The 27,193-nt window shown below is 42.1% G+C and overlaps 2 protein-coding genes and 1 long non-coding RNA gene across 8 annotated transcripts in view; 2 read left to right on the top strand and 1 right to left on the bottom strand.

The window, feature by feature from the left end:
• si:dkey-22n8.3 (nucleolar protein dao-5) overlaps positions 1–466 on the top strand; it is a 7,194-nt gene extending 6,728 nt beyond the window's left edge. For all 3 annotated transcript variants that reach the window (XM_037124476.1, XM_037124475.1, XM_037124474.1), the window contains exon 8: positions 167–466. In XM_037124476.1, coding sequence (XP_036980371.1) covers positions 167–195 — 29 coding nt within the window. In that variant the 3' untranslated portion in view covers positions 196–466. The remainder of the gene's footprint in view (positions 1–166) is intronic.
• Positions 1–2,633, bottom strand: part of LOC119033895 — a 3,562-nt gene extending 929 nt beyond the window's left edge. Inside the window, exons 1-3 of one of the 2 annotated variants that reach the window (XR_005079418.1) lie at positions 2,147–2,633; positions 630–779; positions 145–298 (exon numbers count right to left, since the gene is read on the bottom strand). This is a non-coding gene — a long non-coding RNA (uncharacterized LOC119033895). Of the gene's footprint in view, positions 1–144; positions 299–629; positions 780–1,471; positions 1,606–2,146 lie in introns of those variants that run through there. The other variant, XR_005079417.1, reaches the window with a different exon arrangement.
• Positions 878–27,193, top strand: LOC119033893 (pyridoxal kinase-like). Of its 3 annotated transcripts, XM_037124479.1 has the most exons (12): positions 1,659–1,732; positions 9,465–9,519; positions 13,287–13,395; positions 15,134–15,238; positions 15,519–15,602; positions 17,538–17,572; positions 18,017–18,102; positions 19,244–19,289; positions 19,469–19,580; positions 19,695–19,831; positions 20,173–20,239; positions 21,203–26,738. In XM_037124479.1, exons 3-12 carry the CDS (start codon positions 13,371–13,373, stop codon positions 21,316–21,318), a joined length of 813 nt encoding a protein of 270 aa, XP_036980374.1. In that variant the 5' UTR covers positions 1,659–1,732; positions 9,465–9,519; positions 13,287–13,370; the 3' UTR covers positions 21,319–26,738. The 3 variants fall into 3 exon arrangements, with proteins under 3 accessions (XP_036980373.1, XP_036980372.1, XP_036980374.1); XM_037124478.1 differs by lacking the exons at positions 13,287–13,395; positions 21,203–26,738 and adding an exon at positions 27,144–27,193 and having other exon boundaries at positions 878–1,732; XM_037124477.1 differs by lacking the exon at positions 13,287–13,395 and having other exon boundaries at positions 887–1,732.

The following is a 27,193-nucleotide window of genomic DNA, read 5'->3' as shown; positions in this document are numbered from 1 at the left end:
ATTATAAATGTATTTTTACCTCTGGAACATCATGTTTCAGCTCTGTAGCACTACAGCTGATAGAGAACAATTTGTCATTACACACTAAACGATGTGCAGTGAAGAAATAAAACAAAATGTATTCCCACATCTACAGTAAATTACTTGTTACTTGTTTTCTCTTTAGAGCCTGAAATGGACCAGGACTCCAAATGATCCATGACGCCTGCCTCCTCCTCTTAGCGCCGTTCGTTAACCTCTTCTCCTCAGGCCTGTCCTCTCTGACTTCCTCCTCCATTACCTCCTCATTTTCATTTTGCTACATGGAAGAGCAGAGAGAGGAAGAGAAGAAGAAGCATCATAGGAAGTTTGATTGGGTGACCTGCCATTAAAATAAGGGAATTGTATCTCAGGTTGTTTGTTTGTACTGTGCAATAATGACAGCAACACATTAATTGTATTAAAGCAGCACTTTAAAAAGAGTCAATCTGGGTTTTTTTTTTTCATATTCAGGATGTGTGCGGCGATGCGAAATGCAATTAGATCCATGAAGGGCTGAATGAACAGCAGGTGGTGCTGTCAATTCAGGATCACTCTATTCAGCTCAATGTATCTCTGTCTACCTCTCTGTTTCTATGCCTCACACTCACACTCTTATTTCTCCCATCTTGCTTGCATTTGCAGGCTGTATTTGTCTGTACATGCACTCGGTGCTCTCTGTCTCTCTCCTTCACTGCCTTTTGTGTTGTGTGGTGACAGAGGCAGTCTTTGCCAAGTCAGATCCCCCCTCAGTCACGACTCTGTGATAGAGATGGTGTGAGTCACAACCAGAGACACAAATACACACTGGAAAAAACACCCCACTTAGAGCAACACCAAACTTCATCTTAAAAAGCTGCATAAAAAAGCGTTTTTTGTGGATTTATCATTTGATTTTGCGAGGAATACACACAGATGAGTGATCTGTTAATGTGAAATATATTCTAAATTAATTCGGCTGTGTAAAGTGGAGTGATAGGATCGATTAGAGTAGAATAAAATAGGTGGAAGCTGTCATTCAGAGTCATTCAATCCCAGCTGTGTTGATCATCATTAGAATGCGCTCAGTGGCCCTGCGGTGACGTCATCCGGTTTAGGCGGTCACTCAGATTGCCTGCGTAGAATACGTGCGTGCGTGCGAGTGTCTGCGTTTGTGCGAGTGTATGAGTGTGTGTGTGTGAGTGTGTGTGTGTGTGTTGTCCTTCAGTGTAGCTGCACGTGACCCCTCGGCTGTCTGGTCAGCTCGTGACACACTTGTGTGTAATTCAAACGCTAACAACAGCGTAAACACCTGCTTCGTACGCCAGATTCACGCTCATTTGCGTGCGTGTGTCCCCGCATGTCTGTGCGTGGGGCCACTCTCTCTTTCTCTCTCTCTCTCGCTCTCTCTCTCTCTCTCGCGCCCCCATCATCACACACACTGACATCAACCACAACACACACACAGACACACCGCCATCCTGCGTGTGCCGCACGGCTGGTTAGCTAGCTAGCTAACGTCGCTCCTCCTCATTGACTGGCAGCGCTGTTGTGCCTGGATCCAGTTGTTTTCTGTGTTGTTATGTGTTGGCGTTTGTTCCGGTTGAAGTAACGGATTATCCTGCACCCCCTCCTCGGCTGACCGGGAGCCGCCATGGAATGCCGCGTGCTGTCCATACAGAGCCATGTAGTCCGGGGATATGTGGGCAACAAGAGCGCCTCTTTCCCATTACAGGTAAGCGCATCTCGCATGCACCCATTATCGAGCGGCGAGACACGACCCCCGACTGACACGCTCGGTTTCTTCCGTTTCCCTCGAAAAATGTGAACGCGGCCCTCCATCAACACTAAACGGATGTTTCTGATGCATATTTTCTGTGTTTCATGAGTGTGTGTGTGTGATGATAAACGGTTATCATATCGTACAAAGTTCGTAACGGAAATCGGCCAACCGCCTCAACGGTCGCTGGACGAGTTAACGTTCGGCGGCGGTTAGTTGTATTTTCGCCTCTTGTTTCGGCTTTCAGGGCCAAAAAAACGATGCTGTTGCTTTATGTGCTGTGTAAGAACAAGAATACTAGTATTGTCACCGAGATGTCAGGTGTCGTGCTTGATTCGTGTCCCCAGACAGAATCACCCTTTAACCTACCACATCTCACTGACAGACGTTGAATATGCATCATGTGATGGCTGCTGGCGTTTACTTGTTGTCCACATCCTGTTTGTGTGACCTGAGAATGAAGGAGGACCTCTTCTCTCTCCTTCACCGCACCTGTCATTGAGAGCGTGTCCGATAATGGAGCAAGGTGTTTTTTTTCTGTCCCTCCGTCCATCACCAGATAACATGCAGCCTTTCACAAATGTCTCCCTGCAGACTGACTCAGTGACTAGTTTGTTCTCAGAGGTGTCTGATAACAGACCTGCTGCTGTTAATCAAATGACCCCTACGGCTTCTGCACGCAGGTTAATGTAAATCCTTTTGTTATCCTGTCAGGGCAGAGAGCTGGCTAATGATCTTGTGTTCAGAGGAGTCAGCCTGTTAACCAGGCGGGCACAGTGTCGGTGCCTCAGGTGGCCATCAGACAGCTGTAATGGTCCTGATGTGTGGGAACATCTGGACTGAAACACATCCAAGCATCCTGCAGTGATAACCTGGAGGGCTCAGCTCCAGAATGGACTAATAATCAATATGACTATTGGCTGCTTTGAGTTGTCTGATGGACTCGGATAGAATGTGGGGAAAAAGGTTAATGTATGTGTTGTCAATCTATGTTTTTTCCTCTTATTCGACAAAGAGTAAATAATGTCTGTCGAGGGGTGACTCATGGACTGAAGGATATCATGCGGAGTACATTTCTAGCAGAGATAGACATTGATTTATGGCCATTAGAGGATAAGTTCACCCAATGAAAATGAAAATGTATCCATTGTGTTCTGGTCCATAAATCATTTCTGAAGTTTCACAGCAAAGAAGTGTTGCAGCATCCTCCTAAATAACATAAATAGATATAAAGTTATTATAAAATATTTTTAAAAATAGCTTCATACAGATGCCACGCAAAAGATGTTATTTACACTCCTTTTAAAGCCTAAATCTTCACTGTACCTGCTAAGATATAAATGTTAGCGTGAACCGCGTCTAAGGTGGCACACTGCTGAGTTAATCTGCACTGTTGCGATCATTGCCTATAGTGAAGTGATTCATTTGTAATGACAAACAAGCACCAGGTGTCCCGTTATACTGGACATTACAGAAACCTCCTCCCGGGGGTCCAAAGTGGTTCTGATAGCAGTGTAAAGGCAGCGCAAACAGGAAGCAGAAGTATCCACAAGAGAGAAAATATATGAATTCAGTCTAATACTTGTTAGAGCTGGTAACGATATTTGTGTAAATCAGCTGATATACGCTGATATCTACTTGTAGTGTTAGACTGTCCTCCTTCTCGGCTCTGAATTTCTGCTGAGCTGCGAGCCAACCTGGGAAGCACTTACTATTTCACTGTGTTAATGGGTAATCTAGGTAATCGTTAAACTAACTGACAGCCTCTGATGGTCACAGCAGGGGCTAACAAAGGTAAAGAAAACTGATAATGATATTTAGTTGTCATTAGGGTCGTGTCCAGACCTGATAACAGTGTAGGAAATGCCTCCGATAACAGCCTAAAATCCTGGATCCAGTCTGTGAGTACGCAGGTCTATGCTCCAATGATACCGCGTGATTTATTCATTTATTTTTTTCATTCATTCATTGGAAGCAGGACTCTTCTTCTGCTGCTTCCCAGCAGGGTCACATACTCACACACCTGTATGCAACTAAACAGGTTTTTGTTCAGTATGCAAGAAATGTCAAGCACGTGTCAGCAAACTAAACTTTTCATTTACACCTGAGTGAGGTTTTAAGATCAGTGCTCAGTATTGGACGAAGTTCAGATGTCTGAATTGGAATAAAAAAGAGAAAAAATGAGTTTTCGTTGTTCCTCTTATCACGTCAGGGAGCCTCATATAACAGAGTGGATCGTAAAACACTTATAGCTGAAGAACTGTTGAGCCTGTGAATGGCTCAACATGTGTCCTGTTCCTCGGCCTAATAATAAAGACTAGTGACTTTCAGGTTGAGTCATCACCTTCATTAATAGCAGGTAATAAATCCGTTACCTAAGGGCAAACCTTCACAGGAATGAGTAACTACCAGAATAATGAACAGAAAACAGCAAATGCATTCAAAACAAGTAATTGATTTGATATTATGTGAAAGGACACAGAGGTTATGAGCTCCTCCCAGCCAGGAGGAAGTGATAGTCATTTCCCTTTATGATCCCTAATGTTGACAGTAGGATGATAGCAGTGATTGCTTTGGCTCTGTAATTGCTGCGGTGATGATGCTGGTGATTCTTACAGTTTCATATTTTTCCACCAGCAGCAGCAGCGCTGGCGTGGCAGTAGTCAGTAGTGATGGCGAGGCTCGTACAAGTCCCGGAGTACACGTCCCATCATCCTGAAAGACAGTCACTTGTTGTGAGAAGTGCCGAGTCTATTTTTAGCCCCGCTGCACCCCGGGATGTATTTTGCGGTTATCCTAATGGCTGCTGGGCTTTGATGCATGTCACCACCAGGATTCAGTGCAGCCATTAATGTTCAACTACCACAGCTGATTAAGGCCAGTTTGTACCAGGCTAACGCTGAACACACAACACACTGATATCAACCAGTACTTTGTTCTGAATGTAAAGCTCTACCAGAGTGGGTCACTGTCAAAGTCATCAAGTAGGATTAATTGAAGTATTTGTATAGTGTCCGATATCTCTCTCAATATGTGTTGTTATAAAATACATATTTGTAAGAGAAGTCTTATGACACTTTGTTGATCATTGGCTGGAAATTAGATGCTTTAAAGTGGGCAGCATATCACAAAAGTAGCAGCTAATTGTTAGCTGTGCATCTAGTGGTCCAGACTGGACCACATCATAACATCAAAACTGTTACGTCTTCACAATTTGTTGATCATTTTAGTTAACTTCTCATCTAATTTAACTGTGTAAATTTGATTATCTACATGATTAAAGTCTGCTGTGTAAGAAAGTGTTTGGTAAGAAAATTATGTTTGTGACAATTTTAATATCCACCATCATCCCCTAGTTTTAACTTGAATGATTATAATAATTGTGTAATACCGTATGCCAGAGGTTTTCTGAGTTGGATATCGTACCGTGAAAATTTCTTACCGTTGCAACTCACCGGTATTCTGTGTAAAATTACACATTCACCGCCAGTTTAAACTGTATTCTCACTAATACCAGTACTCACCAGTGGCAATAACTTTAAGAGCAGCTTTAAACAACCTGTATATTAAGATTACATTACTGCTGTTTGATTTACAGCCAGTATCTGTAATAGAGCCTCATGAAAGTTATAGTACTGCAGTTCAAGACTTTCTAATCGTCTGTGTTGAGCTAAATATATCATTTTACAGTTTAGATGAATTACTGTAAGTCTGATGTTGTGATTTCTTTGTGCGCTCTTCCTCTGGTGAGACATTAAACCAGTCATGCAGAATGTCTCTCAGCCGCTCTCACTTTTAAAGTGTGACAGCAGTGAAGTATCGGGTCTACTTTTATTTTAATTTGCATCGAAGGGTTTCATAAACTGTTCAGTTTAATGGGACGAATCTTTCAGGCGCCATGTTTAAACGTAAATGACACGTTAAGGGGAATTGCAGTGATGCTGGTGTCCCGTCAGAGATGGAGATGATTGTCACCGGTCTGATAAGTACATGACAGTGTTGTATTTGGCTGCTGAGTTCTGCAGTCAGTTTGTGAATGAACCACAGCTGATGCTTGTGGACATGAGCCAACACAAGAATTAAATTTGGACTAATAAACAGAGAGCCTGGGGTCAGTGAAGGAGCTGCTCTCATTCTTCAGAGTCACAACCATGATTCAGTTGGTGTTGAAGATTAGGGATGAGCTGGCGATGATGATGATGATGGTGATGATGTCAGCGAGCATGCAGGGCATCCCTCTCTGTGTGCTGACAGGACAGACAATCCTGTCAGCAGGCAGGAGACGGCGATATGAGCAAGCAGGGCTCTGATTGGCTGCCACAGGATTCCTCCTGGTGACGTCACTGAAGATGGAGACAGGCTGCCTCAGAGCTGGACTGCATAGATTGAGCTTTCACATAGAAAACAAAATTCAAGACCAGCGCTGTCTTCTGGCACCAAATTGAGGATTTGTGCATTTTGTGGATGTGCAGATTGAGTGCAATTACATCTGTATTATTAGTTTTGAAACATTATCTGTTAACGCTGCTCAGAATAAGAACTTTGTCATTTTTTGTACATTTTTTTTTTTTTGCTTCTCACCTGATAAATAACAACAACCTGTGGTCACATACAGAACAGCGTCCCTGAAACGAGCAGGGATCAAGTGTTTTGCTCAAGGACTCTTCAGCTGGTTAGATATTTGCTGACTTGTGGTTCTGCAGTTGCTCATCTTACCACCCTGCTGCCCTCAGAGTGAATCTTTATGCTTTAAAATGCAAGAAATGCAAAAAATAGGAGTTATGATCCACATCTGTGGGAAAAAACAAATGCCTTGCAACGTGCTTAACCATCACAAATCACTAGACTTTCACCTGCTATGCTAATGGCCAGCACATTGTTGAAAGGAGACAGAAGTCTAGAGGAAGAGCATTATATAGTATTGTCACATACAATCATACTCAGTGCAACATAATAACATTTGTGTTGTGGATGTAACCCGTCCCTGAGAGTACAAGGCAGCAAATATATGGCATCTAGGGACATAGTCCAGCTCAAAACCTGTCCTGTGGTCGAGAGCAAAGACAGGAGAATTAACCTAATGTTCATGTTGTTGAAGACTTGTGAGAAATTGATATATCTTCTCTGGTTTGGCAACCAGGCAAGCCTTTAATAGATTTAATTCCTAATGAGTTTGTAGCCTGGATAACAAAAAAGAAAAAGAAATTTGAGTTGCTCCACTTTTGTTGATATACATTCAACTGAAAACCAGTGAAAAGACAACAGATGTAATGTTTTACCTCCTCTGATCCCAACTGGAAACATTCCGGTTGGCATGAAATCGTCCTCAGACCACTAATTTTAAAAATTCAGCCGTAAAGCAACAAATCCGACAAATGGCATCTCCATCAGCCTTAGCTTTACTCCATGTGTAGTGCTATTAATTAAATCTTGGCATTTTAACGTGCTTAATGTAGATGGTGAACAAGATCGACATTACACCTGCTAAACTTCAGCATATTTCCATCATTGTTGTGAGCAAGTTAGCATGCTGACATTAGCATTCAGCTTGAAGCCCCACTGCACCACAGTACAGTCTCAGAGAGCTCCTAGCCTCCACTTTCAGTCTTGTTTTGTCAAAATAAGCCATTTTAAAATGCTGCTTTGGGCTGCGGCAGCACAGCGACACAGGCATTCCACTTATTAGCACTGAATAGGAAACATAATTGATAGATTAAATAATTGTAGGTTGCAGTGTAGCCGCTATAAACTCAGGAACAAAATGCAGGATGATGTTGAACATCCGCTGTCTTCTTTACAGGCTGATACAGAAAACAGTGGAAACAGACAGTAACAACATTTTTGAGACGAGCAACACACACATCTGTTCATTGATGTGCAAACAGTGAACTTACTGTAGATCACCCAGCGCTGAGTGACTGCCAGCGAAGTCACGATGCAGTAAATATAGTCTTGTGAGCCTGTGTTGACTCAGATGTGATCAGCCTGCACTGTGACACATGCTAATTAAAAGAAACTCTTCATTCAGTGGAGAGAGTGGCATCCTCATTGGGGGGGAAATTACCAAAAGTGTCAAAGTGTTTTCCTCCAAATAAGGCTAAATGTTTACTCTTCTTAATTTTGTAAATATCCTCTCTGCGGTCTCTTTCCCGTCACCAGCATTGTAAACAGTCTATCTGTGTCACTGACTTGAGGCTCATGAATAGAGCGAGAGAGGATGTGACCTAAATAACATATTCTTAGCCCCATGTACATCAGTGGAGCCATAAATACACAGTTTTAGTCAATTTGTCTCCTGCTCGGCTGAAGGAACGTGTTGTAAAAGACGGGTTGTTCTTGTCTTAAAGAGTGCAACACATTTTTATTCACAACTCTGGAACAGCAAACAGAAACAGATGTTTAGGCCGGGATCAAAACATCTGTGTGATTTCCCTTGATTAGAATAAGGAAGGAATCATTCACAGTTCTGTACATCCACCAGGAGCTGCTTTCTCACAGTCCTGCCTCTGAAAAATAGTATTTCCAGTAGAGATGGTGTCATGGTCTGCGTGCCCTGACACCGCTGAATGTCTCATGCTGATGAAACAAAAACAGTATTTCACCATTCAGAAAACACTTTTGGAAAAAAAGGCTGGCACACTGACAGGTTCTCCAAGGTCGAAGCTGATATCTACGCTGCCTCTCGCCTCTGAAAGCAGATTCTAGTATCTCAAAGTTACAGTCAATTGAGAAGAACAAAGGACTCATTCACTCTCCTGCCTCGCACTCCAGCCCAATTAAATAAAGTCATTCAGATAACAATTGGCTGCACGTGGATCAGTCATGTGTCTTTCTCTCTCTCTCTGGTAATTAAACGAAAAATGTTACAACAGAGAGAGGAGGACGCTGTTCCACGTCAGGTTTCAGCTGATCTGTACAGGATGTTAAATAAAGTCAGATACAGTTTAATTTCTACCCTTTATCAGTTAAAGTTACAGATTTATATGCTGCAGATGTGACTGTAATGATACAGACAACATGTAATATGACACGTTTAGTATTTGACAACATTAGTTCATGCTTGCAGACGTGGAAAGTGATTTTACTTGATTGTTCAGAGTGAGGATGTGTGTGACTAGTTGACTTGCAGCATTGCTAACCGTACTATCACAAACACTAGCTGATCACATTTTAAATTGTACAGAATTGAAATACATATTAACAAAGTTTGCACTGAACTGTCATGTCCTCCAGGTCACTTGTCAGCTGATCTAGGTTTAAATGTAGGAAAGGCAATTTTGGAGAAAAATAGTAGATGTTCAGTCGTATTTCCAGGCTGTTTAATACCGATGCTCTGGGTCGGTTTCAGCCCAAAATTCCAACCCAAAGCGTCCTGACGTGACAACCTTAACTTAAGCAACACTGTGCAACTTTTAATTGATTTAGGATAAAGACAGTAGATCATTGAGTCCAGTATGTCCGTCTGCACTCACAGCCGCTCTCTGCTAAATCAATTATCTCCAGTTTTGTAAACTGGTAGAGACTTTTTTTTTTTTGGTAAATTTAGCAGTCCAGCTTTAGTTGCTGCACACTATGCAAAGTGTGTGCAGGAGTGTGATGTGAAATCCAGTTAAGATGTCACATTTTTTAGCAAGCGTGGCTGTTACTCCTAATCTCTCCTGACACCCAATCTGTTTCCTGTCTCCAGGTTTTAGGGTTTGAGGTGGACTCCATCAACTCTGTCCAGTTCTCCAACCATACAGGTAAGACGGATCAAATGGCATATTTCTTTGAGAGCATATGTGTGTGTGTGTGTATGTGCTGTGTTTTAATGGATGTGTGTGGGTGCGTATGAGTCAGCCAGTGCCAGTGGTGTTGAGACGGGGTGTTACAGAGATGGTTTGTCATCGAGGCAGCGGCTGTGCTGAGGCTGATGAGTCGACGGCTGAGTGAGTCAAGTTTTAGTGGAGGTCGGTGGCTGACACCAGCTTTGAGACGCACAAGAAGCTTTAGGGAATGAACTTCACATTCACTCCGTCTTTGGAGATCTAGTGTTTGAGTCATCAGAGTTATAACAGGGGAGACGATGTGGACATGTACAGTTCCAGGCAGGGAGGGTCTAACCAAAGATTTTTTGGGTCTTGACACATATTAAGGATTAAAAGTAATAATATCTCAGCTTCTGCTCCGTTGATTTTGACCTTTAACCTCCATGAAATGGCCACACTTAATCCCTTACATCCATTTTTTTTTAGCATCTTGGCCACAATTATTAGAACGCATGATATTATCTCAGCAACTGCTGAAATGTACAGCAAATTACACATGTACCTAGAAACAAGTGCAATAAATGTGCATCACCTAGTGCTTCAAGCTCTGCACGCACTGAAGACATTCATAACCATTCTTGATCAATTTAATCAAATGTTTAAAATACACCATCCATCAAAATCAGCCCAGACATTCAAGAATGATTAATTCTTTCCAAATAGATCTATTCTTATTATTTGGAGGATATTTCTGTGTTTTTCCCCTGACATCATCTTCTGTTGTCCTGTTTTTTAACACTGCAGATGAAACATTAGCTCAACATTACCCTCTGCCACAGTTAGTGTCCACTTCACAACAACCTCACACAGGAGGATCTTCTGCTTATTGATAATCACAAAACCTTTCGCTGTTTCTAAAATATACAACTGATGATTTGTTGTTTTCAACACAGAGGTGTTTAAAATGTGTTATCATTGTTTTGTGGCTCTGTGATAAAAGCCAGTGATTATAAGATGCTTTTCAAAACGGAAACATTTGCTCTCCATTCCTGTCCTTTATTACATTGATCGGCAAGATTACATTGATCCAATTAGAGTTTAAAAAAAATAGGCATACATGCATCAGCATTAATCTGATTTAAAGACACTTTTGAATTGATGATGCGTCCGGTGTCAGAGGCGACGTCTGCGTCATCTCCTTGGCGTCACATTTTTCTTGTAATATTCTGATCTAATTTCAAATCCCATGAATGAGTAATGTGCTCTGTGTCTCTCCCCTCTGTGGCGCTGATGGAGGCTCTCAGCTCGTGTTATTCATGCACACTGAACTCGATGAATGATTCAGCTGAACGCTGTGAAAACAAACACATCTGCCCAGCTGTTGCTTGTTGCTTCACAGTGGATACAAGCAACAACCAGACTCAGAACTCCTCAGAGGATCAGTGCAGGATGACTTTACCACTTTAGCAGTCACTGTTTTATTTTAGAGCTGTTTAACTGCTTATAGAAGATACCACATCCAGTTCATTCCCACCAACACTGAGGAATATCAACAGAAATGAAACACACTTTTTGTTGTTTTTCAATATCTTTTGGAATTTAAAGCAGCTGATTGTTTGCCTTTGTGATGGCAGTAGCTGCAACGATTAATCAATTAGTTGTCAACTATTAATGATGATTGATTAGTTGGTTGGAGTATTTTTTTTTTTTTTTTTTTTAGAGGAAAAAGACTGGTTTCTTTCCTCCTCTATGACATCATTACATCATCATCTATATCTTTTGGTTGTGGACAAAACAAGGCGTCATCTCGGCCTTTGCGAGAACAGTTTCTGACATTTCACAGACCAAACAACTGATTGATTAATCAACTACATAATCGACAATTAATTGATTATAAGTTGCGGCTCTAGTTTTGGCCCCAGTTGCTGAAAACTACGTTTTGCTTCTGGCACGTCAGTTTGACCCATTTCAGGCAATCCACCATCTTGTAAACACATTATTAAGTTTAACTGTGGTCGATACGGTACCAGAGGTTTCTTGGTTGTTGTTTTTGCAGTGTTGAGAGGTACAGAGCGGACGACCTTGACCCCCTCATGTCACGGTTGTGCAGTCTAGAGATCATTACCTGCTCGCTTTATTAACTCCATGCATTCAATGTCCAACCAGTAAAGGTCAAGAAACAGTCTGTTAAACACCTGGTTTGACGTCAGGCTTTGAAGTGTCGTTGTTATCGAGTTGGATGGTGATCGAGCTTGAAGCTGGTGAAAGGAATCTGTGGCAGAGTAAAGGGTGAGTTAATAATTGTAGGTGTTCTGTAGGATAAGTGTTGTTGGTGGGCGAGCGTGGGACTCGTCTGCAGCGGCATCAAATGCAGACACGAACAAAATGCTGTAATTTACATTTGAGCTGTTTGGAGGAGTTGTAGCCTTCAATTTGAACTAAACATTAATGATATGATAATAATAGTATATAATAGCTTTTGATTAGGGATAATCTACTTGCTTGAGACTTCATTGATGGCAGGACTTTGTTTCTGTAAGCTTTTTGACGCTTGAAGCAGCACAAATGAAATGTCACTCGACCTCTGAAAATAAAGCTGAACACATCTGCTCCGAGAAGATACTACCAGCGCTTTTTTCTTATGTCACTTTGTGATTTATGTGAGCTGAGCGTTTTATCAGCAGCTTGTTTATTTTTTACCATTGAAACAAAGTCCTTCTGTTCCTTTTGAGAGTTGTCTCCACAGTCCGACTGTGTACATTTAGTGATTGTTTGCATTGTGTTTGCTGAATGTTAGCAACAGATTGTTCCTCAGGACAGGATCTATGTTTGCGGTTGATTCATGTTCACTTCGGTTCGTCTTTTCTTACTGTGTAAAAACTGCTGAGTCATGTACATTATCCTCAGGGATTCCAACAATGTTCAGCGCTTTTGCTTTCCATTGACGTTTCTCATTTGTGTATGCCATAAATACTACACATCGACGACACTCGTATTACATGTTTTTGACCTGTAAGTGGAGGGAAGGGTTGTGTAGTTACAGACAAGAAGGCTGCCAAGCCAGTGACCATAGTTCAAGACTGCGTTTCAACATTTGAACTGGGATCAATTTCCAGCTGTGTTCGTGGCGACAAAGTTGGAAGGTTTTAAGGAATCTTTGGGATGTTTCCACAGGTGTTTGTGGCAACCAAAACAGGTATTTTAAGCCAAACTTGATCCTTTCCGAACCCTGAACAAGTATTATTTGTTCCCAAACCAAGCAGAGCATAAGCACTGTCACGTCATGAAATAGAAAATTGAACATAAAGAAATATCAAGTTTCAGCCTATCTGTAGTGTGCAGGAACAGACATTGCCAGGGGTTTGGGCCTTGCCAGATTGATTTGGATTGCATTGATCCAAACTTTGAGCCTGATTCAACATTTTCTTTCTGAAAATGAGTGAGTTTTCTCGCAGTGCTCTTGTCTGTCTGAACACGATCTAGACGTGGTCACTGTCAGCTCCCGGCTAAACCCGAGTCCAATTTAAATCTTTAGAGACCAATTAGACTCAGATAAGAATGACTATTCTAATCGCAGGTCATGCTCGCTGTCATTATCGGCCTCTGTCCAGAGCAGACTATGATACAGCTGAGGACGACGTCAAGAATAAGAAATGACTTTGTCCTCACATCTGGGCTGTAAATTGTGTTTATTTCAGTGACCTTAGCGTAAAAATGCCAGAGACTCGAGCGCTCCTTTAATCAGATCTTGTCTATTGCAGCCTTACATTTCCAATTTCTTCAAGGAGAGTCTGTAATTCGGTGTGACAGATTGAAGAAGACGTGTGCATCTTCGGAGGAGAGGGATGCTTGGCGATGAGGACAGAGAAGGTGAATAGAGGGAACGAGAGACGGGGTGTTTTTGAATGAGAGAGACAGACAGCGGACGATGGAGAGAAAGACGGGGGAGCGAGAGAGAGCGAGCGACAGGACGCAGCGGTAAACGTTGTGACTTGCGACAGCAGCGAATGATGACGACAGAAACAGCTCTTATCTGTAGGCCTGCCTTCACCCTCCCTCCCTCCCTCCCTCGCTCGCTCACACACACAGCGCTGTGACTGCTCATCTCTATTTCTTAGCCCCTTTGGCTTTCTCCCGGCTTGTTGCTTAGCAACCAGAACCCCCTGCCACGTGACCTGGCTGTGACTCACCTGGAGCTGCGACATCATCGGCCTGCAGCAAACATGTCATACGCAGACAGACGTGCACCAACGCATGCTTACATTGGCATTCGCATCACATACGAGTACGTCCATATCAGTACACGCAGTACTTAACAGATATACAAATACACACATACACAGTACACACACACACACACACACACACACACGTAGGTGTGTTTGTTGGTCGAGGGGTCTGTGTCCTCGTCCTCCCTCAGACTCCCACCTGTCACCTGCTCACCAGATGCTGTGGCTGCAGGCTGCACTAAGACCTGCTGCTCCCTGTGTGTGTTTGTGTGTGTGTGTGTGTGTGTGTGTGTGTGTGTGTGTGTGTGTGTGTGTGTGTGTGTGTGTGTGTGTGTGTGTGTGTGTGTGTGTGTACTTCATGTGAATCTTTAGAGGTCCATGTTCGCACGCAGCTTGTTTTCTTCGTTCTGAGCCACAGTCCAAACATTTCCTTTTGCTGTTCAGTTCACATCACTCGGGTACAAGCCGAGGTCACGTGCTGGCAGAGAAGAGACGAAACAAAATGTTTCCAGTGTCTTTAACTTTGTTCTGCAAAGATGGACTGATGAAGTTTGGATTGGATGTTTTCTGCTGTCGGACGTATTAAGTCTGTTGAATGCATCTCCTTCCTCACACAACATTTACAAATCCTGCCTGTTTCCATACGTCGCTGCACATGTTGTTGAGTTACAGCCACCTGTAGATCAGTGAAACACTGTGAAACCAACAGGCACGAGACAATCAGAGCAGGTGTTGGTGCACGAGACCATTAAAGCAACCAGAGGTCAAACACTCAACCGGGAAAGTTTAAGTAAAAGTGCATTTTATGTTTTATATGTAGAAAAAGTAAAGAAACTTGTTACTACTTTCCTCAGAGGACGTTTTTGTGCTGTTACTTAATGCACAAACTGAAATGAAGTGTCCAACTTGCTTAATTAAACTGAAATGTAGAACTTGTTTAATCGCATTTAAATAGAAATGTGGTCAGTATACAGGAGTGTGAGAGCTTTAATGTGTGTGTGAGCATCTATAGGGGGTTTTAAAGGGCACATACACACTGTATGGTGTGTGTGTGTGTGTGTGTGTGTGTGTGTGTGTGTGTGTGTGTGTGTGTTATTGTGTCACTTGAATGGAAAAATCATTGCAAAAGGTTTGAGTCAGCAACTTGGTGAGCACAATAACTCCTCTCCTCTCCTCTCCACTCCTCCTCTCCTCCTCTCCTCCTCTCCTCTCCTCTCCTCTCCTCTCCTCCTCTCCTCCTCTCCTATCATCTCCTCTCTACTACTCTCCTCTCCTCTCCTCTCCTGTCCTCTCCTCTCCTCTCCTCTCCTCTCCTCTCCTCTCCTCTCCTCTCCTCTCCTCCTCCTCTCCTCTCCTTTCTCCTCCTCTCCTCTCTCCAGGTTACTCCCATTGGAAAGGCCAGGTGTTGACAGCAGATGAGCTCCATGTTCTTTATGAGGGGATCAAATTGAACAACGTGCACCAGTATGACTATGTTTTAACAGGTGAATAATCCGACATTTAACATCTTTAGTTGGAGTTTTTTAATTTTCATTTCAGTCTCTTCCTCCATCCGATATGTTTTACATTCAGTACTTCTGTGCAAAAATTGATTTTGTCCTGTCAAACGAACCGAAAATATAAGAAAACTTGTAGAAACGCTCCATTTTCACACGTTGCTGCAGATTCAGTACTTTTTTTAAGTAATTGGAAAGCAGCCACCTTCAGAACACCAGCGCTGCTCTACCGACAGAAACAAAGGGAGACAAAATGTGTTGTGTTCAGGGTACACCAGAGACACGTCCTTCTTGGAGATGGTCGTGGACATTGTTCAGGAGCTAAAGAGAGCCAACCCCAACCTGGTGTATGGTGAGTAACCACATGTTTTTATTTAATCTTCTAAGACAAGAGAACACTTTAGAAGGAAACATAAGAAGTTGTTATTTAAGTTGGTTTCAGAGCTGTTTCTTTCTTTAATATACGACTGAGGCATCACACGACCTGCCAGAAACAAAGGTTTGTCTTTTGACCACCAACCCTAAACTTTCATCGGTCTCTTCAGCTGCTAAACTCTCCGTCATGTTCACTAACGAGCCGTCTGTCTGCTGTTGGGTGTGAGGCAGCTAGTAAACAGTGAGTTTATCAAACTGCCTGCTGCTGCTGGAGGCTGTCTGAATGAGAGCAGATGTTGCTGTGAGCTAAAAGAGACAAAGAAACTGTTGAGCTGCACAGTCGGGTTATAACTGTCGAGCGACTCCTTCCACAATACATGAAATCACTTGTTATTAGAAAAATGTGAATTACTGGAGATTTAATATGACATAAAGTCTTCTGTGGGACAGTGAAACAAAATCCCCTAACAGGATCAAATTAACAGTTAATATGTGAAACTTTTGAACATTTGAAACTCATTAGTTTCTCACAGTAAGTAGCTTCATGTAGCCTGATGTAAAATTCAGAGGAGATCCAGTTTTTTCACTGAGCTGGACTCTCGTGACTTCGCTCTCTTTCTCTTTAGCCGGGAGGATTTTCATTTCATGTTGCACAAATCAGTTTCACTCAAATCACGCCTGGTGCCGTTTGGCCTGTAGACACTGAGTTGGTGCATGTAGTGAAGACCTGCTGCCGCTGTTCAAAATAATAAGGAACCAGGGGGCTGACACGCATAATGTGTTTGTGTTTTCCCAAAATACTTTTTGTTGGGGACAGAAAGGGCGATGTTATTAGTAGTACTGTCTGTGTGTGTCTGCAGGGTGTCGCCAGATATTCTTAAACGGTTCGATATCTGTGTTTTGACATTAATTGCAGGTATCATGTTGTGATGAGAGAGTGTAGTTTATCTTTCTGGTGGCACCACTTGATTGATAATGAAAAGAGGAATAGGATGGCACTGACAGCAGAAGTTACAAGAAGCTCTTCATGTCTGTGTCTGTGTTTTCCTGATTTAAACCAGAATTGTGTCAATCTTGTGCTGCATTTAGAAAAAGACCTGAAACAACAGGTGATTGTACAGCTTTAAAATAATGATGCATTGATGAAAAAAAAACCTAATACATTGTTTTGGTACTGATACAGAATCTCAGGCGTCGACACTGATATTGAAATATGAGTGTAAATCAACCTTGAGCTGCAACGAGTTGTTGTTATATGAATCTTCAGCCCTGTGGAGCATTTTAGCCTCTTTCAGATTATTTGTTTTGGTTTTACAGCACACAGCTTTTTCTTTTTCTGGTTCAGTCTCACTTATTGTGTTTCCAGTGACGGCAGACGGTTTCTTTCAGCTCTGATAATCCTGCTCTACCTGCCCGTCACCACCCAGCAGGATGACAAAGTTAGCGACTAGCTGATGAACACATGTGGTAGATATTTTCTTCAGGAGTTAGTAGACACGGTGATAATTTATCATTGCTGTGGTCAAAAACTTATTTCCTGCAGGTTTATGTTCTTTGTCAGTGAGAACATCAGCTGCAGTGTCGTGTGTTCTGTGGCCAGTTGTGTGAGTGCATGAGGAAACGTACCTCTCATGACCTATAGTCTCGCTCCACCCTCAGGACAAATCATTCATTTTAATCTCCACAACTGAGGGTGTAATAATAGAAAAACCATTAGAGTGTTGGTCGCTCCCCCCGGCACTGTGTGAACGCACACTCACAGCCTCTGAGCGGCGCTGGTGAGGCCTGTTAGACACAAAATGTAGACTTTTAAAAATGAAATGTTTACAAATCCAGTTTCCCATCACTGCAGCGCTCATGTAACGTGTTTGTTTTAGAAGCTCCGACTCTGAATGTGTTTTTGTCGTTTCAGTGTGTGACCCCGTCCTCGGTGATCACGGATCTATGGTGAGACGAGTCCCTCTGTGTGCTGTATGTACAGCTGTGTTATTAGATAGATGTGCAGGCAGGATTTCTGTGCCTTTTTAATGTGTGTGGGAGGGATTTTGTGTTCATCCCTGTGTGTGTTTGTATCTGTATGTACACCATATGAGTGTGTGTGTGTGTGTGTTTTAGTGTCGGTGCTCTGGGGGAGTGTTACAAGGCTTGTTTCTCACTGACAGATGGATTATTGTGATCTGACAGAATTAAATATACACAGTGACTCAGTCTGCGTGTGTGTGTGTATATGACATTGTGCAGATTTTTCAGGGGTTAAAATCATATTGTGTCAGTTAATTTCTCATAATTCGAAACCATGAAAACAAAGATGAGAAAGAAGCATTAAATCGACTCACTGATGTGTGTGTAGTTCTTCCTTTTTACTGAACTGTTTGTGTTCTCGCTCTGCAGTACGTCCCTCAGAATCTTTACCCGGTCTACAAGAACAAGGTGGTTCCTGTTGCCGACATCATAACTCCCAACCAGTTTGAGGCTGAGTGAGTAACAAGTTTCTTTCTCATATATAAAGATTTATTTACAGATACAACTCGTAAATTCTATTTAAATGTAAATAATCTATATTTACATCAGCTACACCTCCTGAGTTTCTAACTGTGTGAGTAGTGAAGCTTCACTGGACTCTGAATCTTTATGTAATGCCACTCATGCTGTTATCTAATACCCTCATTTTGTGGTTCCAGAAATTTGGGAGCGAATTAAGTGAAAGTATGCCCGAGCTCCCCTCTTATCTTCCCTGTTTCACCCTTTTAAAACCGTGATGTACAAAGCTCTAATCTCATTTACACAGTTTGATTCGTACGGCTGCAAAGTTGCACCAAATGGAAAAATACTGGATGCGTAGAAACACACGACGAAGCGAAGGAAGATGGAGGTTGATTTCAGGGTTTTGAGATCTCAGCATCTCTTGTTTGGTTTATATGACACTGTAATGATCCAAACACGCAGATAAAAGAGGTTTCCTACATTTTCTGTAGGCTGCTGTCTTGTTTAGATTTACAATGACTTGACTAAATGGCTGCATTTATGAGAGACAGACACATTAAGCCACAGTTTAACAGATAACTGTGTCTCCACTCAGTCATCGCTTCAACTCCACTGTCAAGTTGCTCCACCTAGTGGTGCTTCAGCGTGTCTGCTGAAAGTGATTTAAGGGGTTTTTTGTCCACTTTGGATTTTACCTTTTTGAAGGGGTTTACTGTTCCGCCTTCAATAATTTTTATTAAATACCCACTAACAGGCTCGTAGGAAGCAAATGCTGAGACTCAGAAGAACAAAACTATCTTGTTCATCTCTCTACTCTACTGGAGAAAAGCAGGATTACAGTCTGGAATATGAAGGTTTGGATTCAGGCTACAAGACAACAGTGTTTCTCCTGACATCTATTTTTAAAATCATGGAGTCATTCTACGATCTTTGTTCTGACGCAGAGTCACGGGACACAGTGGAGAAAGCCAGCGTCCCTGCCTGAGCTCTGCACAGCGAAACGACCTTGTCTCCAAAGATCCTTTGCTTTGATTCAAATAAAGTCTGCAGACTTTCTGCATGTAATAACTTTATTTGCAGTGTTTTTGTTTTGATGCTGTCGACATAATGGTTCTTTGTTTCCTCGTGTTGTAGATTATTGACGGGGAAAAACATCAGCACAGAGAAAGATGCTGTGGAGGTAATAAATCACTCACTATCTAATCTTTCTCTCCATTCTTGAATCATTTCTTTAATGAGAGAATAAACTGTTGAATTGCAGTTTGTCGTCTAACATTTCTTGGTTTTTCTTTGCTTTCTAAGCTTCCTGCTGATTAAATAAGTACAAGCCTCAGTATCTCACTCACTGACTCTCTGTAGGTGATGGACCTCCTCCATGCTATGGGCCCAGACACAGTGGTCATCACCTCCTCTGATCTGCCCTCCAGACTGGGAGACCGCTTCCTCGTGTCGCTGGGCAGTCAGCGCCATGGTAGGCGACATATGGATGAATTTGAGTGCAAATGCATCGTCTGTATGTTTATATTCATGAGACTAACCAACCAAAATGAACCCTTCAGCATGTCTTGTGTGTGTGTCTGTTCAGTTCGTCCCGACGGCAGCAGGACGACACAGAGAGTTCGAATAGAAGTTCCCAAAGTGGACGCCGTCTTCGTAGGAACTGGAGACTTGTTTGCTGCTATGCTGCTAGCGTGGACACACCACTACCCCAACGACCTAAAGGTACAAACACACCAGAGCTCCCCGTCACAGTCACGATTACAAACTCACAACATGAGCGCCAATAAATCCTAAACACTCATCATGTTACAAACATTAGTGACAGAGGATTAGATTACACTCACCAGGCCGTGGTGCACACACACATTTTCAAATTACAGCAGAGAGGGAAGATTTGTAATTCAATCTTCAATTTTTCTGATATCATCATTGCAGCATTAGACATGAAAATGGTTTTCTATCAACTCAGAGTCTTATTGTCTCCCAGTGACCAACAGACAAAGATGCTCATATATGCCGGGTCATAAAACATAATCTCTCACTCTTCTCGCTCTTTCTGTCAGACGGCCTGTGAGAAGACTTTTTCAGTGATGCATCATGTTATCCAGAGGACCATTTCGTACGCTCACGGTAAGAAAAAATCAAAACTATCTTGTTATTTCATCCCGGTGACAAAAAAACACAATGAAAATCAACAGGCGAGCTAAAATATAACTTATGTTGCAGTTTAATCACAAATTTGATGTCAAGAATCACATATTCATCTTAACACTGTGGGTTTGCTGATTGTATGATGGGTTAAATGCTTAAAACATATTTACAGCTTACATTAAAACCTCTAAATCATGTTTTTTTTTATAATCTGGTGCCGCCTAAGGTCTAATCTCCTGTGATAGACATTCAAATCACACAAGTCTCCTGCCGTCTGCGTGCTGTAATATTATTAAGAATATCCACAGTGACTGATGGAGCACCTCCATCTATAAACAAGCTTTTCTGTCCCCACCTGCCACGATGAGCAGGGAAATAAAATCAGTGAACCAACAAATAAAAACACAGTTTCCTTCCTGCGTACTCTTCATGACGCCTCCTTAAAATCTATTTTTGCCCCGTAAATTTGATGGCAATCACAACTGTGAACTCTGTGAGAGTTATATTTTTAGATGCAAAGCAGCCCTGATGGACTCGTCTTGTAAGTCCCTCAGAGGGAGAGCAGATTATCAGGCCGGGCCTTCACATGTCAGCCTTCACCACCCACAGGAGAGGAAAGGATGAAGACACTTCTCGCTGCTCCGCTTGCAGACGTTCAGTGTTTTGTGTTTTCTTTTACAGTGGAGAGAAAACACTTGACGACCTTCACACATCTGTGAATTCTGTACCTTCCAGAATTTAAGATGTTAAAGTTAAGAGCTGTAGCTCATCGCCTTCAGCAGCCTGTAAAAACATTCAGCAGGTCTTGTTTGTTGCTACTGTCATGCAGCTCTGAAGATGATAACTGGCTTTTATATTTAAAATAATTGCTTATCTTTATTGATTTCTGCATTTCTACCCGCCCACCCCTCAACCCACCCCGTCTCTCTCTCTGTCTCTCAGAGTTAGCAGGACCCGGTCGGAGGCCCAGTCCGCCCCAGCTGGAGCTGCGGATGGTTCAAAGTAAAGCAGACATAGAGGACCCTGCTATAGTTACGGAGGCTACAGTCATATCCTAACACTACCGACCCATAAGACTCATACTAACCGTGTCCTCTTCACCCATAAATCTCTCAAATCCTGTATCTCAGTAAAATCTCTCATCACTGTAAACCTTGACAACTCATCATCCAGACTCCTGAAACCTCTTAGTATTGTAACCCCTTTAGTCCTTTTACCCAGAACCCTTTAACCCTTCAAGTCCTCAGTGTCCTAACCCCCTGAAACAGAACCTTTAACCCGAAACTCCTGCGCCCTTTTTCCCCCAGAAAACCTGTTTGGAAACCAGAGCCATAGATAAACAGTCAGTTCATGTTGGACTGTGGCGGCTTCTTGCTGCTGCGTTTTTCCTGACAGAGTGTGTGAGCAGAAAGCGAGTGTCCAAGATTGCTCTGATACAACAAAACCACAAGCACAATGCAAAAAATTACAAATATAACGGTTAAAAAAAGACTAAATATCAAGGTGATGAGGTCGGTAGGAAGCCGCTTCAAAGGTTCAGTCATCTACAAAACAGAGAACATTTTTCAGATCTGTTAAAGTCAGATTTGGACATAAGTGACTGAGCCTGGGGCTGGTTTTGTCCTTGGAGTAAAACTACGACTTGTTATTTAGGATTTTTCTTTTGTATAATTTTGGGATTGAAAAATGACACTAAAGCCCCGTCTGTACCAGACTACTGTTACAGGGAACTTCAAGTCTTGTAGAGGTGACCAGCTGATGTTTGTGGGACATGCACAGTCTGTATTTTACTCATATTTTCTGACATTATCCCCTGAATATGATGTCAAGGCTCTGTGTAACTCCAGAGGTCTGTGCTTCAGCAGCCACATTAATAATATAGTTTGGAGTTGTTTGTGTGTGTCGCAGGCATAAATACACATTCGCGGCTCATTTGGATCAACTCAAAGATGGTTTGTGGCTGAACTGTCATCACTTTAAAAACGTCAGTGTAACCAAACTCACAGCTGTTTAAACACACAGGATTAAGATTACAGATGTCCTCCATCCTGAATATTCTCCCAAACTCTACCTCCAAACTATTAAACATGAACTCACCTGCTTTATAACTATTACTCTGTCACTGCCACTCAGCTCACATCCTCTGTTGGTCCTCTACACCAGTTGCCAAGTCGCAGGATTGCAGCTCACACTGGTGGAACTGGGAGACCACGATGATCGAACACTGTTTATCTACGGCTCTGCCCATCACTATTCCAACCCCCTCCCCGTCTTACAGCAGTGATGTAATGGTGACCAAGTCTAACCCCTGACACCCCTTGAAAATATAACAAAGGAAAAAAAAAAACGCACAATGTATAGTTGATGTATAGATGTTGTACTATAACTGTATTGGACCATCTGTATGATATCTTCTATCTGATCTGTCTCTTGGACCATTGTGTTGATGCTACTGTACTATAGACCACACTACCGCACTACAATATCACCGAAACCAGAGACATCTGGGCTGGTTCTGGCACTCCCGGAGGCTGCAGCGGCTCCAGTCGTTGTCACTTGTTAGTTATAGGTAACTGTCTGATATTCATAGTGTATAGTTAAACCTCCTTCATCTCAACAAAAAGAAAAATGGACAAACGGAGCCGTCTGCGCTGCCCCGCCGCCGGTTTTTACCAACCAATCAGAAATTGGCTACCTCGGTGCCAGAACCAACCCACATCCTGCCGGGCGGTTCCCGGCCCAGCTCTGGCCCAGAACCCTATATCTGAGAGTTGTGCCACTGAATTTACTGGAGGCCTCGAGAAAGTTGTGAAAAGAAGCGGGAGACTTCGGCCTCACGTCACGTCCAGAAGCAGCTCTGTACATGTTTGTTGTTAGAAAAATGTGTTTTTGGTTCACTTCACACTCCACTGTGGTCCGACAACAGACACGACGTCAGCAGGTCCCGTTTTAACACGATGGGAAACGTTTTTTAAGTTAAATAAGAGTTCAGAAATCTGAACTACTAACTCAGTAAACTGACGGCTGATGCAAAGCACAGATGAATCTGTGATATAACTTGTTTTTAACAAACTAATCTATTTTCTTTTCAAATGATTGTTTTGTCTTTTTTAAATAAAAGAATAATAATAACTACGTCCTAGAACCTGAAGTTACTTCTTCATATTGCGCATTTTCCCAACAAATAGTCCCCAAAACCCAAAGACATTCAATTTACAGGGATGCAAAGCAGAATAGACTCACATTTAAGAAGCTGGAACCAACAAATATTTGACATTTTTGCTTGATAACGACTGAACAATTAAAATGTCGACCTAACTAACTAGTTGGCTTCTCAAGCTTGCCACCTTGCTACGATAAATGAGTCTATGCATTCTTTGGGTTGATGTGTCAGGCTTTACAACATCTGTTGTTCACAGTGGAGTGTGATAGCAGGGGGGTGACGAGAAATATGCGACTGTGGTCCTGAGCCGGTTTCAAACCAGTGATGTCGCGAGAACTTGGCATGTGCCTTATGTGCCCCGCTGAGCTACCAGGGCGCCACAACAGACGAGCTTTCAGAGAGATTTTAACGTTTTTTAAGTTGCATCAGAATCTTTCTCCCCCTCGTTGCTTCCTGATGTGAATGTTTGGTTATCGTGTAACAACAGGAAACAACAACAACACACCAGTTTGGAAAAAAGGAAACCAAATAACCGGAGGCTTAAAAAAAAAGAAATGGAAAATAGAAAATCCAGACGCCTTCAGTGTCCCACCTGAGCTGGATGTAAGGTTCTGGGCAGACCAGTGTAATTCTGTACTGCTGTTGTTTCTCTATGGACTGTACTGTGATACTGCCTTAGGAACCTAACATAACTCCACAATACTGCTCACTGAGGGAGAGGGGGAGAGAAGGGAGGAGGGGGAGGGACGTAAAACATGACATGTCTTAAATGTTGGTACTTCTGACTGCAACCTTCTGTTCGACAGTGCGCCTGAAATGAGGAAGAGATGCAAATGCTTCAATGTTCTGTTTTTATTAGGGCTGCAAGTAATGATTTCATTCTCTTTATAGTTGTTTGGTCCCAAAAATGACAGAAAATTGTGAAAACCTGAACATATTCAATTTGTTAAAAAAAAACGCAGCAAATCTTCGCTTTCCAGACCCTGGAACCAGATATGTTTTAAGCAATTTTGATTGATAAATGATTTTATTTTCTGTCAAACGACTGATTGATTTCTCGTTTGAGCCCTAAAATGTTGTTTTCTTCAAAGACTAGAGACTCAGAGTTTATCTGAAAACACCTCTTGGACTAACAGTGGAGGGAAAAACAGTCTCAATTTAAAAAAAACTGCAATAGTTGATATTGATTTTTGTACCAGTGCAGTTGTATTGTGCCACTGTAGCACTGATTGTCATATCAATAACAGACTGCTGTGTCTGTGCGCTCGGCCAATCAGCTGAGATCTGCTATAATCAACACGTGCACTATCCAATCCTCTGCTTCCTGTTAACAAACCAGTCAGCCGTATTATTGGGTCAAAATGTGTCTATCTGTTGTGTACGTGCGTGTTGTGTGTGTGTGTGAGCGAGTGTGTGTACATGTGTATATAAATGTCCTTTATGGTCACAGGGTTTTCTGTGTGTGTGTGAGTGTGTGTGTGTGTGACATGTGAGAGGAAATCCCTGAAAAGTAAAACTAACAACAAACGTCGGGGGGACGAGAGAGGAGGAGGGTCAGGATAGTGTGCTGGAGGAGAGGAGGGGAGGGGAGGTGTGTTCAAGAGGACAATCATTCCGTTACGTTACTCAGTGTTTGGCGTCTCCCTGTTCCCGAATCTGCAAAACAAAACAGGATTTTTAATTTTTTTTCCCCTGTTGCCTCACATCCCCTCTTTGCCACATTCAGTGTTTTGTTCCTCGAGCTTGTCCACTCGCCTCCCTGCAGTGCCGTGACTGTGAAGCTAGTTTAGAAACCTGTGTGTGCGTGTGTGTGCGTGCGTGCGTGTGTGCGTGCGTGTGTGTGTGTGTGTGTGTGTGTGGTTGTACTGTGCCCTGATTTCCTGATATCTCTCTGCTAGACTGTCACTTCTGTCTCCAGCTGGTCTCTATCTCCACTTTGCTTGCTGTGTCTTCTGTGATACAACCAAACGTCGCTGCACTCTTGTTTGGGGAAAAAAAAAAAGAAAGAAAAAAGCTGCTACTCGCCCTGTTGGTTTGTTTAACTACATCCCATTCCTCTGCTGGACATCTGGATTGAGTTGCACCAGCTCTTTGTGAATCTTTCACAGCGTGTGATTTACCACAATTGAGTTGCAAAACGTCTCAACTAGTAGGAATGTGGAAATTGGTTGGCAATCAAAAGCATTTAACCATTAAATCAGGAATTTACTGTGCAGAATGAGCTTTAACATAACAAAAAAATACAATTTCAAGAGGCCATCAATCATTTAGTGCAGGATTAATTTAGTTTTGCAGTTTAAAGTCACATTAAATAATAACTAATGATGTTAACTTTAAAAACACTTAATTGTGCCATCAGGTAACTAGTTCAGTTAGCTAACAGTGTGTAACTGTTGCACCTGGCAGTTACTGGGTGTATAAAATTTAGTACCAATGAATATTATTTAGGTCTGTCCTGTTTTTAGTCGTCTGTACTTACAAACAGCTGGTGCAACAATCCAAGGGTCACTTACAAACTACTGAACATGGTTGCCTTTGGGCCCGATCACCCAGGATGGCACGCTGCACACTCTCTTTATGCTAGACACAAACAAAAAAAATCCCAAAATACTGGTTGTTAATGTTTGTTTCAGCAGTTGTTGACGTGTGAAACGAAACCCTTTAACTGTCACATTCAGCAACAACAACTCCTGGGAGGATCAGGCTAAATATTCAGCTTCCTACGTCAGACACACAGGGAGCATTTAATCGGTTTGTGTGAGATTGTGGCCTGAGAACAACAACCTTTGATTAAATGTTCCTCAGCCCAGCAAGTGAAAACAGTGAGCGCCGTCCTGTGTGATCCGGCCCTTCACCTTTCTGTTCGTCCATCATTTAGATATTTCCCATCTGGCTTTGTTTGATTCTCCTCACATGTCCGTCGCCTCCTCTCTGTACCTTGTTGTGATAGACCCCCCGTCTCCTCTTCCCCCGTACGTTTGGTTAGAAAATGGCCGCCACAAAAAAGAAAAACAAAACAAAACACAACGGCCCTGATCGATCGTGTCCCACCGTGGTCCCCTCCTCTCCTGATCCGACAGTTTCATCTCCGCCATCTTGTTATTCTGTTCTTGGTGGCCAAAACAAAACGAGGAAATGTAATAATCATTGTTTGGTAACTGTTTTTAGTGCTATGTTTTTGGAGCGTTACGAGTATTTTCTAACATGTTACAATAAAAGATTGTAGTGTACAAATTCACATTTATAAAATATATATATAGATATATATGAGAAATGTATGTTCTAATGCAATAAAGAGAGATTAAGAATTATGAACATCGGGTTGATCTGATTATTACATTTCATTGTTATTGATATTTTATGGTATTTTAGGTTTAAGTTGTGTAAAGTTTGGCTAATTAACTTTTTTTTAATCGATTCTGGTGCTTATTCTATTTTTTGTGAATATTTTTTATGATCATGTGACTCATTGACTCAAGTTTAATGCCCAGATGTCTTCCTATGCTGGCTGAATGAGAAACAACTGTATTTATTGGATGTTAACATATTTTGTACATCTAACCTGATCCAATTAATATTTAGGAACACATAAATATGTTTCAGCTAGAAGCCGTCATCAGTGTAATGGAATTTCATATATATAAATAATAAATAAATTATATAAATGTGAGGTAAAAACCTGTAGCAGTCAGTAATTTGGTACTTGCTGTCTTATTTCAGCTGAACATTAAACTCTCTCTGGCTTGATTGGAGTCGATACTGATCACCTG

This window comes from Acanthopagrus latus, chromosome 15 (genome assembly GCF_904848185.1).
Source record: "Acanthopagrus latus isolate v.2019 chromosome 15, fAcaLat1.1, whole genome shotgun sequence".
Taxonomy (NCBI): Eukaryota; Metazoa; Chordata; class Actinopteri; order Spariformes; family Sparidae; genus Acanthopagrus; species Acanthopagrus latus.
The sequence above is the reverse complement of the archived record's forward strand: the minus strand, read 5'-3'. Positions and strand labels throughout refer to the sequence as shown.